The sequence below is a fragment of the Gopherus flavomarginatus genome, chromosome 1 (genome assembly GCF_025201925.1).
Source record: "Gopherus flavomarginatus isolate rGopFla2 chromosome 1, rGopFla2.mat.asm, whole genome shotgun sequence".
Classification (NCBI taxonomy): Eukaryota; Metazoa; Chordata; order Testudines; family Testudinidae; genus Gopherus; species Gopherus flavomarginatus.
The window spans coordinates 123,842,840-123,859,852 of NC_066617.1; the positions used below are offsets into that span (position 1 = coordinate 123,842,840).

Sequence of the window (17,013 nt, forward strand, 5' to 3'; positions counted from 1 at the left end):
GCCAGTTATCAGGCTGCTGTGTCTCCCTGCAGTTAAGGTCTGTGGGATGCCATGAGTCCTATCTTGGGGCTTGTCTACATCAGAAAGTTGCAGCGCTGGTGAGGGAGTTACAGCGCTGCAACTTAGGAGGTGTACACATCTGCAGGGCACCACCAGCGCTGCAACTCCCTGTTTGCAGCGCTGGCCGTACTCCCGTTTTGTCTAGGGTGTAGAGGATCCAGCGCTGGTGATCCAGCGCTGGTAATCAAGTATAGTCACTTACCAGCGCTTTTCTTGACCTCCGTGGAATAAGCAGGTATCCCAGCATACCTGAGGAAGCTCGGTAATCAAGCTGGTCTCCTTCCCCGGCTTGCTCTCGCGTTCCCCGAACCCCGAGCAAGCAGGTCTCCTTCCCTGAGGTTTGCTGGGTGGTTCCGGGAAGGCGAGAGCAAACCGGGGAAGGAGACCAGCTTCGCCGCGGTTTGCTCTCGCGTTCCGCGAACCACCCTGCAAACCGCAGGGAAGGAGACCTGCTTGTTCGGGGAACGCGAGAGCAAACCGCGGCGAAGCTCGTCTCCTTCCCCGGTTTGCTCTCGCGTTCGCCGAACCCCCGAGCAAGCAGGTCTCCTTCCCTGCGGTTTGCAGGGTGGTTCGCGGAACGCGAGAGCAAACCGGGGAAGGAGACCATCTTCGCCGCGGTTTGCTCTCGCGTTCCCCGAACCCCGAGCAAGCAGGTCTCCTTCCCTGCGGTTTGCTGGGTGGTTCCGGGAACGCGAGAGCAAACCGGGAAAGGAGACCAGCTTCGCCGCGGTTTGCTCTCGCGTTCCGCGAACCACCCTGCAAACCGCAGGGAAGGAGACCTGCTTGCTCGGCGGTTCGGGGAACGCGAGAGCAAACCGGGGAAGGAGACCAGCTTCGCCGCGGTTTGCTCTCGCGTTCCCCGAACAAGCAGGTCTCCTTCCCTGCGGTTTGCACGGTGGTTCGCGGAACGCGAGAGCAAACCGCGGCGAAGCTGGTCTCCTTCCCCGGTTTGCTCTCGCGTTCCCCGAACCCGAGCAAGCAGGTCTCCTTCCCTGCGGTTTGCAGGGTGGTTCGCGGAACGCGAGAGCAAACCGCGGCGAAGCTGGTCTCCTTTCCCGGTTTGCTCTCGCGTTCCCCGAAACCCCTTGAAGCCGCCCAACAGCGCTGCAGTGTGGCCACATCTAACACCACTTGCAGCGCTGGTTGCTGTAAGTGTGGCCACTCTGCAGCGCTGGCCCTATACAGCTGTACTAATACAGCTGTAACAACCAGCGCTGCAAAATTTTAGATGTAGACATGGCCCTTGGACTCCTTGCAAGAGAAACAGAAGAAAGCGGCCAAGATGCAGGTCACTATGTGTCATATGCTCATTAGGCACTTTGAGGACAGAACATGACACATAGGACACGAGTGTTGACTACTGGACTTGCACTGATCTTTTCTTACCCTACAGTCTCTGGGTTTTTAAGGGCATAATAAATGGTCCACCCATTAGGAAGCTCTGCCTTTGAGATCTAAACCTTGTCCTGATTAAGCTGATGGGTTTTCCTTATAAGCCTCTTACTTCCTCTGTCGTTTATGAATGAAAACAGCTTTCCTGATTGATAGCTATCACGTCTGCTGAAAGAGTGAGGGAGCTCAGTGCTTAGATGACCATTCCACATTACACTGTGGTCTACAATGAGAGAATCACCATGAAAGTGCATTCTACCTTTGTGCCCAAGATGGTGTCATATTTCCATCTACTTCAGTACATTTCACCACTCTGTGTCTTTTCCAGATCCGCACTCCCATCCAAGGGAACCTCCTCTCTGTGCCCTATGTGTAAAAAGGTCACTGCTTGCAAAAGACCAAGTCATTTAGACAGTCTAATAGGTTATTTATAGCCTGTTGAGAGAGTGGCAGGAAAACCTGTTGCCAAACAGACTTTCGCTCTGGATTGATAGATGTATAGAATATTGTTACATTTTAGGCAGGAAGCCAGTATCCCCTGGCTTAAAGACCCAGTCCGTGAGAATTACCACAGCTTCAGTGATGTGTCTTAGACAAGTTCCTGTGGTGGTGATGTGCAAATCAACAACTTGCAGTTCAGTACAGACATTCACTAAGAGTGCTACTTTTGGACTTGGCTTTGTGCTTCAGTGCCCAGTTTGGCAGAACAGTGCTGCCATCCAGGTTTAGCTAAGAACCTGTCCATCATCATCTTGGTGGAATGTTGTTTGCTAATCTCCCACAGGTAGCAAATGTACAAAGGCCTTTGAAGAAGCGAGGTTACTTTCTAGTGTCTGTTGTCCATGCTACCCACCCACCTTCCTGTCTACCTCAGTTCTGCATAATATCAAACCTGCAGTTTCAGAGAAGGAACTGAGGGTAATGGTGGGGGTTTGTGTGCGCACTTCTAATATAGAGTAGGATGATGACATCACTCTTCTGACCTGAGGATATGGCATTTTCAAGGCATTTCTGCAGCTGAGCATCAGGGGAACCTTATTCCTCAAGCGTTAATATATGAGTGGCATTCTTGAAGAGTATATCAGTAACCTCTCTTAAAAAAAAAAAGGATGGGGGTGTTATTGGTTGTATTGGGGACTGGATTTTATGAGTTGACTGTTAAAGAGATAATATGAGAGCACTTCAGCTTGTTAGGGTTCAGTTTTGATTATAGATTAACAAGACGAAAGAGAACTCAGCTCAATCAGTTTGTTAAACATAGACAAATCAACACAGATAGAGAAGTTCATACTTTATCAACTCTGGGGAGCAGGCTTGCTGCAGTCACAGCTTACATCTTTCATCTGTGTCTGTTCCAAAATTAGCCCAGCTTGACTTATATTTATATTGTACTGGTTTACAAAACATAGAAAATTAATACACCTTGCCCCCTCTTTCTTACCTAGTTTCATACAGTACCATTCTGGATGCTTGTAGACCGTAGAGGACAGATAATATTAGGAATGAGAGAGCTACGCTAATAGTATCTGGCGCACAGTTCATATTTGGCAAGCTTCAGTAGAACATGCATCGTCTTTTTGACAACTCAATAGAACATACATTTTATTTCTAATAAAGTCAACATATACAAGAAGTCAAACTAAAAGTCAGATGTTCATTATCAAGTGTTTGCCATGTTAGCATGCACCCAGGAATAACATTCTCTTTTTTTTCTTTATAGCATAAGCAGCACTATAATGGACGTAGACAGCACAATTTCCAGTGGGCGTTCGACTCCAGTTATGATGAACGGCCAAGGAGTTACAGCTTCATCAACAAAAAGTATTGCTTATAACTGTTGTTGGGACCAGTGCCATGCTTGCTTCAACTCCAGTCCGGATCTGGCAGATCACATTCGCTCCATACATGTAGATGGTCAGCGAGGAGGGGTTGGTTTTATTTCTTCTTTGCTGTCCTATCTCCATGCGTTAATATTTTGTAGCACTTTCATGAAGTTATATCAGCAGTTTTGCATTTTCAGATAACTATCTTTACCTGTGTATGTTTGTTAAATGATAAAAGTAGATGCCAGCTATTGCAGCTTTATTTGGAACTGTTGCAGGTTGGCATATGTCATCACAAATTTCTTTGAGTAGATAAAATAGCTCATGTTAGGAAATGCAGTTGTCTGAAGGAAATGGGGGCTGGATGATTTATACTAGTCATTCTGCTTAAGACTTTTTTAAAAAAATGGATTCCTAAAATTAGACTCCTTTGTAAATCTGACCTGATATTCAGAAGTTCTAAGCTGCAAATTTTAAATCAAATTCAGGAAAACCAATATTTTAAGTTGATTTGTATATGTGATGGGGGTTTTTCCCACAGCAGTTTGGCCATAACAGCAGTGGTCACAGGTACAATGGAAGATAAAGTATGTATGTTGTGTTTTGATTTAGATTATTGTGGGTACCTTAACATTCAACCCTTTCTTGCCACTAATTTAAAAAAAAATCCTTTAAAAGCTTTTGTATAAGGTTTTTTTCCTGTGCCCTGTTTCTGGTTCCAAGTGTTATCATTTGAGTTGCAATTACATGGTTTTAAATAGTCAAGTTTTGGAACCCTGTGCTTCCTCATAAGCTCTTGATTGTTGTTATGCTTCCTTTGATACATTTTTTTTTTGTAAGTGAGGAAAGGATTTGTCGTTTGCAGTGTTGGTCCTAGGATATCGGAGACCAGGTGGGTGCAGTAGTAGTATCTTCTATTGGACCAACTTCTGTTGGTGAAAGAGACAAGCTTACATAGTGCTCTTCAAGAAAAGACCTGCAAGAATTTGTCCATAGCGATGCTGGTTATTTGGGTGCTGAAGCTGTTAGTATCTCTTTTAATTACTCGTAGTTGGAGCTTGTTTTGTAATGGTTTCCAGAGTACATATTACTGCATACAGCTCAGATAAAAGCTACATTTGACCACTTTAAGAGTGTAAAATGTCTTTGGCTTGGCATTGAATATGTAATAGTGTTGGCTGGCATTGGTCCAGTTCATCCTGAGAATGCAGGATCTCATAGTTACAGCAGTATTTGTAGTTTGACAGTTGTCTACAAGATGCACCCTCAAAAGATGTGCTTTTGTATTTTCAGGCTGTGCGTAGTCTTAGGCCTTGTTAATGCGTGGGGAAATGCTCTGAAAGCTTCAAGCTTCTTTATGTCAGTGTTAATTTGAAGCTACATCCTGAGCTAAGTATTAAGAAGCCCACTATATTATAGAGCATTAATCTGGTCCCTTATCAACACATAAAGCCTTCATTGTTCTCATAGAAATCTGTCTGAGTTTCTTACGATGTAGTTTAAAAAAATAAATTGAAAGCCATAGAATTAACTTGGTGTCAGTGATGTCATTTCAGAGTAAACTGGCTTTGGATTAGGTATAAATACTAAAAACCCATCCAATTTCTATATGATGTAAAATGCATCAGATTGAGTGGTGTCAGTCACTCATCCTAAATTCATTGGACAGGTATATCATTACTTAAACTAGTCTGTGATCAGGTATTTCTCAGTTTCTTCATGCCTGTATTGACAAGGATCTTCCCTACAAATAGAAGTTAATGATTTCTAATGCCCTATCTGGAGTAGAATTTAGAATGATCAAGTTTTGGATTTAATAACTCAGCCTGTTATTAAGGGAGACTTGATGGTATGACTATATCTTGTTAATGTTATTCCTTAGTAGGACTTAATCTTCCTGTTAGATGTTAAGTAATATTCAGTTGCAGACATTGCAGTGCAATTAGCCAGTCTCAGACATTTTACCATACGCAAAATATGCAGAGTTGCCATGTGAAGATCTCTGCATATGTTCACCAACCGTTAAGCATGGAATGTGGATCGCAACAATAAAACTGCTAGTCCGCATGAGTATTCTGCCAGCTTTCTCACACTCCACTGTTCCAGGGTTTTTTAGAGTTGGATTTGTTTTTTTTTATTTTTTTTGAAGCTTTCATGTTTCTTTAATGTTTGCATATTTCTCTGTTTTGATATTCTTGGAGTTTTTAGTTTACAAAATGTGCTCTGTGATAGACTATACTTTGTGTTCAGAAAAGAGAAGTTTGCCTGAAGCTCTGAGTGTCTGAATTGCAATCTGACTACACTTGTCCATTTGTGTGCCCTGCAGTAGTCTGGAAATTTTTGTTAAAAATTAAAATATGTGATTTTGCAAGAAAGAGACTGACAGTTAGTTACTGTCAGGTTTGTTTTACAAGAGTAGATGTATGTGCACCACCTGCAGGTGAGGTGGTTGAATAGGTCATGGCTTTATTGTGGAGTTTTCAAGCCTATTTATGCACAATTACTGTAGCTTGTAAAGAACAAGAATTATAGGCAAGGGAACAATGAGAGATATTCAACATAGTATGATTAAATGTACAGGCTCTGTGTGTGTGTGTATGTGTGTGTGTGTATATATATATAAAATATATATAAAAATATGCAGCCTGTACATTTAATCACACTATATTGAATGTCTCTCATTGTTCCCTTGCCTATAATGCTTGTTTTTTACAAGATACAGTCATTGTGCATAAATAGGCTTGACAACTCCACAATAAAGCCATGAGCTGTTCAACCACCTCACCTGCAGGTGGTGAACATACACCTACTCTTGTAAAATATAAATAAATAAAGAACTAATACCCAAACTGCCTGTAGGACTTTTCCAATGTGAGCACCAAATGGCACATGTGGCTGGGGGTAATATAAACCTGAGGGTGAGTGTAAAGGCCATCCTACTGCTATACCTCAGGCCTGTTAAAGGACCCTGATGGAAGCCAGAATCCCATCCCACTCCCTTTCCCGAGGTAGGAGAGAGTAATGGTCTCAAGTTGCAGTGGGAGAGGTTTAGGTTGCATATTGGGAAAAACGTTTTCACTAGGAGGGTGGTGAAGCACTAGAATGGGTTACCTAGGGAGGTGATGGAATCTCCTTCCTTAGAGGTTTTTAAGATCAGACTTGACAAAGCCCTATCTGAGATGATTTAGTTGGGAATTGGTCGTGCTTTGAGCAGTGGGTTGGACTAGATGACCTCCTGAGGCCCCTTCCAATCCTGATATTCTATGATTCTATGACAGAAGCTACAAGGTACATGGGACAGAGGCATATCCCCCCCATCATGAGCTGCTGTGTCCAGGACCAGTCCCCATGCAGCCCATTGAATTGTATGGACCTCAGTCAAACACTTCTAACCCACCAGCCACACTGGAACCTTTCAAAGTAATTGAAACACCCAAAATCAGATGTCCAGCGTGCCAGATGAAAAGTGAAAACTCATATGGCAGTTCGACAGTTTTGCCACTGGGTAAAAATCCCTTCCAGATCCCCAAATGATGATCAGTCTAGCCCCTGCTGTCAAAGGAGATCCAACATACTTGTTTAATGGTAGGGATGAAACAGGGAGCTCAAAATGGCTGTTTACCTATACAGCAAACCATTGCAGCCTTCTTCCTCGTTCAGGCAGGAGCCAATCACCCTGTCCCATTGCCACCCTCACCAGCCAGTGGTAGCAGTGGTGAGTGGGACAGGCTCTGGAGCTAGAATGCAGTATGCAATACCCTTTTTCCTCTTCCCCCCGCCCCAGCACAAGGTGAGGGTGAAGGGGAAAAGGAAGCAGCCAGCCTTCCCCCAGTTATAAAGGAAAAGGAGAGAAGAAAGTAGCAGCACATGGAATACAGCCCTAGTTGCTCCCGGTTGAGATCTCTCTCTCCTCCTCCCCCGACCCCCTATGTCAGTGCTCCCTGCCCCATCAAAGCTGCCAACAAAGTGATCATTTTCTTTTTACCCACAGACATGAAATTTGTAAGTACCTTGGAAAATTAGTTAAAAGAGATGCTATCAATTTAAAGACACTTCTATATGATAATTTTTTACTTCATCTTTTTGCAGTTAATATGTTTGGATAGAATAGGATAGCACAAAACATGTAAAATCACAAAAATTGACCTGGGAGATTGGGGGTGGATGTATATATAAAATGATCTTTAAATCTTTTTAAATTGCCAAAATATGAAGGTGTCCCTTTAATGCACCACTTTTATTTTTTCATCTGCTTAGGTTTTTGCTCCAAAGTCCAGAGAACTTGGATCATTTTTATTTTTTTTAAGCAAAATAGAACTGTGTGCAGAGGGAAGTGGTCGAAAAATTACAGAAATAATTATTTCAAGTTGATGGTGTATACATGATATTTGAAAGCCATACTTAAGGTTTCTGTACATAATGATTAAAGACAATAACCTCAAATTCAGCAGCTCTGTCTTTTGAAAGTGAAAGTGTATTTAAAACATGCTTTTTTAAATTACTTGAATGTAGCTGCTTATGGTATCAGTTAATCTTTGGAATATGATGAATAACAAAAGCCTAGTTAAAGCTTATGTTGGAGGGTATTTTTTTGCTGCTGTTGTTTTTGTCATCAGCATTTTGAAACCATGGGAGAATGTGGAGAGAGAACTCAGGAAAGTAGAAGTTTGAGTTTTATGGAAGGAAAGGAATGGACACAGAAATAATTGGCACCTTAGAAGGAGTGTTAATCCATATGTGTATCTAAAAATAAATTCCTTTTCTTCCATCATCCAGAAGCAGTTAGATTCCATGGTGATAAATGCCTTAGAAAAACCCAGTTACCTAACGTGAGGATTAAAAATCATACTAGGCAAGGATATCTTTTCCATCCTACAGTAAATATGTCTGCATGTATGCTGTGATGGGAATAATGTGAATATGTGGTTTAGTTTGGAGCATCTAGAAATTCACTAATGTTGAACAGGTATTTAAATACTTTTTAGTACCTTGAAACAAAGTTTTAACTTGATTCCCTCATACAGAAGAAATGGACTGTTGCTTTTATATGAGAACAAACCATTTTGTCCTTTTCTCCTATGAGAAGACTGTAAAGGTAATTAGTCAGTTTGGAACTTGCTTTTCCTTTCTTTGTATAGATATTAATCATTAGAGGATTTCAAGATTTGGAAGCTATCTCTAGGGTTTGTGGTATAGCTCCTGAACTTATTTATAGGGGGTAAGCACTTGGGCACCAAATTTTGTTCCCAAGAACTGCGATTATGAATGCCTGTGGGCCTTATTTCTTTCCCAAAATTCTGGGCAAGCTGGTATGAGAGAGCAAATAATTCTTATTTATTTATTCAGGGTCTAAACACTTTTTGTGTATCCTTTGAACCAACATGTTTTGTATTCATAACATAATCAAATAATATGTTTTTAGACTTCTATAAGAAATAATGACATATTTTTCCTTTATTAGGTATTTGTTTGCTTGTGGAAAGGTTGCAAAGTATATAATACACCTTCAACAAGTCAAAGTTGGTTACAGAGGCATATGCTGACGCATAGTGGGGACAAACCTTTCAAGGTAAGCTGTTTTTATAAGAAATCATGTTTTGTATGTTGAAAATGATAATTTTACTTTTTATGTTTGGGCTACATTTTTAACACAGGAGGATTTTCTGAAAGTATTGAGAGAGACAAACGTTGGCCAATTGCACTTCATTAATCATTTATATTATTATAGCACATGAAGGCTCCATCACTGTACGAACACAGATGAAGACACAGTCCCTGTCCCACACGGATTGTACATTTATACCCAATGCATTTATCTGAAGTGGTATGGGAGTCTTAAATGTAACTGTCTTTCCTGAAGCTCAGCTTCCAGTTTAACCTATCTGTTTAAGCTGAAAACAGATGGAAGCATGGCTCTTATGTTTTAAACTTCCACTCTTGGTGAATAAAAAAGCATGTGAATCCTGCATCTAAATGACAGCCATTTTTGCAAACAGAATTTAGTTGAAACCCAGTGAGCGATATTTATGATCAACATATTTCTTCTTAATGTAGTAAGGAAATGTGAGTCAGGAATAGAGGTCCATATAGCTGACTATATTTCTTGCATAGCATTTTCTAACTTTCTCTCTCTCTTTCTCCCCCCCCTAATCTGTACCTGTGATTCTAGGTATAGTAGTGTTTATCATTCCCATATCCACCTATCCGTTATTAATGGGTTGCTTCATCCTCTTATGGATACAGTGGGGCAGTTCATAGCTGTCAATCCTGGATCACTTGATGGTAAGTCCCACCCACACTATTTCCCATCTGAAGTTCTCCCTCCATGCAGGGTTCATCATTTTGATGAAACATCAATTTGGGCTTTTCTTCCTCTTTGATAACTTACCTAGGTAGTATTTTTTTTCTCCTCTAAAAAGTAGTACTATTTTTTTTCCTTGCTACTCTATTCCATTTTCTTTTTTTTAAGACATTTATATTTCTCAGATAGAATTTTTTTATTATAATGACCTCTGCCAGATGTTATTTCTCTGCAGAGATCATATTTGCATCATGGCAGAAAAAGAGAAGCTACGGTCAAAGCCTGAGATGAAAAAATGCAATCCATCTCTCCAACCTTGTATGCAAACTAAAATGTCATTTTTCATCGCAAACTGCGTAACATAATCTGAGGATTTCTGACTGAGAGGATGAATGACAAACGGGAATTCAGTACCAGCCCTTAAGCTTGTTCAGGGGAATTAAATTGGCATGGAGGTGATGGCTCTTATTTTTAGAAGCTCAACAGATGGGTCAGAGATCCTTAATACCTCCAGGTATGATTATTCCAGTAACTGATCCAGCGCTAACGGCTAGTCCCGGAAACAATTTTGAACGTTATTGATCAGATGAAACTTCTCCTTTAATTCCTTGCACTTCGAGATTTAAAATGGGTATTTTCGGCTTTATAAGTAGAGGCAAGTGGTGGTGATTGTTCTGAAAGATCATCTCTTCCTGTAGCTTTCTGGTAGCATGCCAACTTTTATTTGGCCTAAACCTGACTAGATAGGCCTGTCCTAATTGTCCTTGTGCACCAGTTAGAGATGTCAGATGTATTTTTTATCATCAGTCCGCCTAGACCAGTAAGATTATTCCTGTCAAAGTTTTAGTATGGTATAAACAAGCAATCGAAAACCGTAGGCATTCAACCAAGGCATCACTATAAATCAGGGAAGCTTAACCCATGAAAGATTAGGTAAAAGAGAATCCAATTTTAGAGACATGTGCCTTTGAAAATGTAGACTTTTTAGGGGGTACACCCAACAATGGATGATGAATTACTTCATCTTCAGTTACAGTTGCCATAGTTAGTTATCTAGCAAAAGACAGAAGCTTCTGTAAAGATCCCAGTCCCAATGGACTCCAACTTTTAGGTTAATGCATTTGCATATAGGCCTGGTGAGAACTCGTACATCTAAACTTCCAAGCAGTTTGTCCTAGATGAAGACATCTTATGTTACATGTGCTGATATTGCTAATCTGTTCTCAGTACTTTCTGGCTAAGGTTGATGAAAAAACTCTAAACATTACAATATTGGTCAATAGTGCTGCTCGTGGCTCTGAGTAACTTCAGCATTTCATCATATTATCCTCTAATTCTTTGTGTGACTGGTGTATTTTCCTTGAACTCTACTGATTTTTTTTTTTTTTTTTGGGAACACCTCCTGTGGTAGCTTTGACTCTGGGGGAAGTTTGCATCTCCAGTGGAGCTTACTACCGTCTTTTTTTTTTGGTTCCTGTCAGAGAATCTAGCACCAGAAATCAGACTGCACGCGTGTGCCATGATTTCCAGATATTGAGGAGTAGACTGTTCCCACATGTATGTGGGGGCAGAGTCTTTACTGTCTGTACTTGAATGGATGGAGAATATGCTATGGCCAGTGCCAAGACTGGTTGAACTAACAGTATGGGTGCCAGCTTCTGACCTAATGCACTGGATGCTCTTTGTTAAGGTTTTCTGGATCGCAGTGCTAATGGCTTACATTGGTAACCACTTGTCTTTCATTTGGATTATCTGGCCTTCATATAGTATTCATTAAAGGCTCAAAGATCTACCATATCACAAGAAAATTTCTTTGATAAAAGGTAGTGTCTAGTCTCATTAAGGCCAAAGAGAATGTGCACCCCCCCAGGTTTCAAGTATATTATCCATTCATCATCCTTCATCTACAGCGGGAAAAAGTGTTTTCAAGAGGCCGACTTCTGGGTCTGAATTCAGGAGTTCCCAAAGTCAAATTGCTCAGTGTCATAGCAGAAGCCAAAGTATTCTGAGTCCCATTTACACACTGAGCAGCAACTCCTACTTTCAGCGAAGCCCAGTGTTTGCTACAAGTTAGCACATAGCTAACGCTGGTCAGTATCTGCTTCTCAGAAACTTCTTGTCGGTTTGACTGGGACTTTTTGTTCCTGATGACCCCAGTCAACTCAAACACAGGGTCCTCAGCAATATCCAACTACAAAATCTACTTCAGAGAAATCCCTCCAAATGATCCCCTTTGAGAACGCCTCCGAGTTCAGTCATACCAGCAAGAGACATTGTAGGAAATCTGATCCCATCAAACCTGAGATATCTGGCAAAAGTTGGGAAGGGTTGTAATTTCAAGGAGGGCTTCCTGATACCCAGAAAGCCAGAAGAACTCAATCCTAACATGAATTCCTGAGAAGCCAAACTTCACCCGGTTAAGGAAAATTTCATATCATCTCTGGGTGCTAGTCACTAGTGTTCATCATTGATTACCCAACATTCTGTCTTGTCCCCACAAAGATCACTGAAGTACATAGAAGTCCTGTGTGATTCAGACATGAATGATCTCAAAGCCTTCCTTCCCCATGATGGGATCCAGAACATTGTGGATTTGGCAGGCAGGATTTGCCAGAGTAAACATCAACAAGAGCTGTGCTGCTAATGTCGCTGCTGGAGGCCAAAACAATGTATGGATTAGTCACGACACAAATGTGTATACTGCAGGGCTATTCATGTGGCCACAAAGCCTTGTATGACACTGATGTAATGGACAACTTCCTAGTCTTGGTGGCAGATTAAGGGTCAGACTGTAATTAGGCATGGACTTCCCCTAATCTCCAGTACTCCAGTGGGATTGTGAACCCATGTGAGACTGCACAATTCAAGTACTTGGTCTCTTCAGGTATTGCAGCAGCTTCATATTAATGTTATGGAGATGAGGGCTGCTTGAAAGCACAATGGATTTTCAGAGAACTGACATTTGAGCCGCTCTGTCTTGTATAAATGCTAAAACAGAAAAAAAGAATCTCACTTCCTTCCTTTATTAGGAAGCTTTTCACGTGTGAAATTGGGCTGTCCCCCGCAAGACATTGCTAATTGCCATTTACCTCGCACAAAAGGAAAACAGGATTGCAGACATGCTTAGTAAATGGGTAATGGACCTACCAAAATGAAGGGATAAGGATACTTAATGGATGAGAGCTTTTTTGGTTGGGGAACACCAGAGAGCTCTATTAGGAACCATCCAGAAGAATGAGCTACCAATATTCTGTAGAAGGCACTGAGAAGAAATGCATTTCCACAGATTTTTGTCATAGCAAAGGTTCTGATCAAACTCAAGAGATTGAGGAATTCCACGAACCCCCACTCCCCCAATGGTTTGGTTTCACGTGGGTCTCAATCCCGTTAATGATAGTAGTGGCTAATCCCATCAGCATAAGAATTTGGCCATATTTTATCACACAGAACTTGGGCACCTCTGTAGATCCCAGTTTAAAGTCTCTTACTTGTTGGCATGGGTCTTACAGTTCAAGAGCTAAGTACCATTATGGTGGAAAGTAAGATGATGTCTCTGAGAGTCCTGATTCAAATCCTTTTAGCTTTCTGAAGGCATCTCTCATAAGGATGAAGGATAAGGGCATTGTGGAGATGCTAACTAATTTTTGTATCAGTCTTCACTACAGAAGATACTGTATGGGGTGGAAGGAGTCTTACTCTGGACCTTCACATTTTTAGCTAATAAAGATGAGGCACTATCATACTGAGATAGCAAGAAGACTTGCTGGAATAAATAAAATACTGCATTTTAAAAAGACCTAATGGTACACATCCAAGAATGTAATGGCTGAGTTGCAAACAAAAATGTAGTCTAATTAAGATCGCATGGGCTCCTATAGCAGAATGGAAGGATAGTCAGGGTTGTGCCTATCTTTATAAAAGGCAATAGGATTGATCCTGGGAGTTAGACCTTGGAGCTTTTCTTCAATCCAGGAGAACTGGTTGAAAAGAATCAGAGAATTATAAAACATATATCTGAATGTGTGATAGGAACCAACTACCAGGGCTTTTATAAAAGAAAATTGTGCCTGTAGTCTACTAAAAGTAATTGAATGTGTCTATAAAACAGTGCTTGAAAAAGAACTGGTAGATATCAATTGTTTGGATTTTCAAAAATCCTTAAACTTAGTTGCTTTGTAAACTAATATGGAGTAAGAGGCAAAATTTTATCTTGGATTAGAAACTGGCTAGGAGAAAACAAGGAACTGAAAAAATGGGCAGATCTCAAATTGGCAAAAGATTAAATGGAAGATTGAGGAACTTCAGAGGAGCAGATCAGAGTTAAGCCATATGTCTTGTTGACAAATGTAAGATGATGCATACTGGAAGGAATAGTTTGAACTGATCATACATATTATTGGGTTCTAAATTAGCTATAGACTTGTCAGGAAAAAGAAATGGATGTATTGGGTATGTGTACACTGCATGCCAAGACAGGGCTCTGACTCAGGTTTGAGTCCACCCCCACCCTCATCTGTCCACACACATGGGTATGACTCAGGGGAGGCAAGCACTCAGAATCCTTCTAGTGCTTCTGATAGGTCAGAGCCAAGTCCCAGTGTGTCTTGGGTTCATGTCCCATGTCACTGTGCCGTGTAGACTCAGGTCCAGCTGCAGATTCAAGTCAGAAGCTCTGTGTAGTGCAGTATCGATGCATTCGCACTACAATGTAGTATAGACATTCATTGTGGACAGCCTAATGAAAATCTCTGTTTCTTGTGACGCAGTGCTCAAAAAAAAGGGGGGAGGTTGGAGGTGAGGGACACATGTTAGGATTTTAAAGCATGGGAAAGAAAATAATGAAATTATAACAGTATATATATATCAATAGTACAGATTTACCTGGAGAACTCTTCAATTCTGGTTGGTCAGTTTCCAACAGAGTAAGGTAAAAAAGAGGGGAGAAGAGGTACTGTTGATTTAGAAAGATTTCTTATGTGGAGGATAAAATGACTGACCGTTTAGAGAGGCGACTGTTCAGGTGTAAAGAAGGTAAAGTGGGTACTCTTGTGCACCTTTTTCTTCTAGTACAAGAGAAAGATGTGTTCATTAAATTGAAAGATAAGCTTAAAAGTGTGTGTGTATGAATGAATCAAACTCTTAAACTAGTCTGGAATTTATTGCAATAGATATAACTGAGGCATTCAGATGTGTTGGATTAGAAAAGGCTTCAGCATTTATGTGGTTAATGAGAACATGCACCATTACATTAAATAGGATTAAAATACATATTTTAAAGAAACATGTAAACCCTCATGCCAACCCCTGAAGGTTTATCTGCACTGCAATAGGGTGACATGACTGTAGTGCCAATAGGCATACTCAAGCCAGCTTTGATGGAGCTAGTTATTAACAATAGCAATGTAGCCACGATAGCATGGGCTAGTCACCTGAATACAGTCCTGCTCAGCACTGTGGGTATGTCATTGGGTGTCTAGCTTACATGTTGTTGTTCCCCAAAAATACACTGTATGTTTGAATGAATTCTTATTAGTACACCACTTTCCCCACAGAGTTGAGGGTTATGTAAATTATGGGTATTTCTCTTTTAATTGATGATGGCTATGGAAGTGTTTTTGCCCCTCTTACGAAGGAACTGAAGGAAGACTATGGCCAGCCTAGGTACATCATGAGTAGCATGAGATGCTTCCTTGAGTCAAGTGACTTAGATCTTTTGAGCTGTGGTAGTCCACACGCTCATGGAGCCAAGGGTGGTAATTTGTTGCAGTACTTCTCTTCAGAGGACTATAATTGCATATAACTGATTATCTCTTCCAGAAGAGAGAGTGTCTTCCTTATACTTCCTTGGACTGGCCTGTTAATTGCTTATCATAGACACGATTAATATTGAATTTTTAATAATTTCAGCCGGCCTGGTTGTTCCCCAAAGTGGATTGTAGTGCTTATGAGACTGACTTGCAGTATCCCTTATTATGCCATATCCTGATAAAGCAAACAGAGAAAGGAAGTTGACCTGATTAAGCTGTTAGATGTACTAAACACACTCTTCAAAAACAGTTTCCTCAACAAAGTCAACAGGAATTTGACACTTGCTGAAAGGATTCATATGCTTGGGAGAAGTGATAGGTTCAAGGCAAGGTGCAACAATTAATTATTGTCCTAGAAAGAATTCAGTGAGACTTAATCTGGGCAATTATAACCCTGAATAGAAATATCCCTGCATGCAAAACTCCATATTGAGGACGTTGTAGCTATTTCTTCCCAGATAAAATTATTCCAGTGGATGTATTCTGTGTTTCTTACATCTCTCTTGTAGGCTTTGCTTCTACAGTGATTAGTATTTAAAGTAGTAACTGATGTCAACATGGACACTTGTCAGAGGCTCTGGTATGGGAACTCTGGTCAGCAGTAAAAGAGAGAGCATTAAATAACTGAGTGGTCCTGCCAGCACCAGTCACTTCCAGAACTCATTAAAGGATAAGCACATTTGATATACTTGATAATGGAATGACAGTTGCATAGCCCAGCAAACAGAATCAAGGCACTCCAGCCTTTATTTTGAATTCTGCCAGTTATTCTTCTGGCAAAGTATCCTCTTCATCAGAGCACTGCACACGAAGGATGTATAAAAAGGCAGATTGCCTAAGCAGACTGATAATTGAACAATAATAGTGTTCAAATCTGTAGGATTTATGCAGATAACAGCTGTTTGAAACATCAAGATTGGATTTATTTGCAAAATTTCACATTTGTTACTGTCAAATAGAGACATAATTTCTTTGAATCCAGTAGAAATACAAAGGCAACATAACTTCTTTTCAGACCACGATTAGGAGTCTCGTCTTTATTTGTTAGAGTCCCATCAAATTTAAATGTTGAACCAATATGTCAGCTTTTTACTTGCTAAAACCTGTAGATGTAGTGTTCCATGTTTTCATCTTCCAGAATTGAGTGTCAGTACCCAAGGGTTGGATTTTCAGAAGTGCTTAGCTTTAGACTAACTGCACCCTTGGAGTCAGAATTTAGGCCATGCTTCTAAAAACCCTACCCAAAGCAGCATAGGCATTGTGGCACTTAGCCCTCGTCCAGACTAACCCGCGGCATCGGCGGGTTAAAATCGATTGCTCGGGGATCGATATATCGCGTCTAGTCTGGACGCGGTGTATCGATCCCCGAGCGCGCTTACATCGATTCCGGAACTCCATCAATCCGAACGGAGTTCCGGAATCGACGCGGAGAGCCGCGGACATCGATGCCGCCCCGTCCAGACTGGTGAGTACCTCGATTTTAGAAATTCGACTTCAGCTACGTTATTCTCGTAGCTGAAGTTGCGTATCTAAAATCGATTTTATTTCCTAGTCTGGACGTGGCCTTAGAATTGTTTTAGGATTTAACAGTGTCCTCTCAAAATAAATACCATGACTGAATTAAGTTTGG

At 41.0% G+C, this 17,013-nt stretch overlaps 1 protein-coding gene across 2 annotated transcripts in view; it reads left to right on the forward strand.

Annotated features, from left to right (window-relative positions):
* AEBP2 (AE binding protein 2) overlaps nucleotides 1-17,013 on the forward strand; it is an 87,321-nt gene that overhangs the window by 27,168 nt on the left and 43,140 nt on the right. For both annotated transcript variants that reach the window (XM_050968873.1, XM_050968881.1), the window contains exons 2-3: nucleotides 3,173-3,380; nucleotides 8,737-8,844. In XM_050968873.1, the coding sequence (XP_050824830.1) occupies nucleotides 3,173-3,380; nucleotides 8,737-8,844 (316 nt within the window). The remainder of the gene's footprint in view (nucleotides 1-3,172; nucleotides 3,381-8,736; nucleotides 8,845-17,013) is intronic.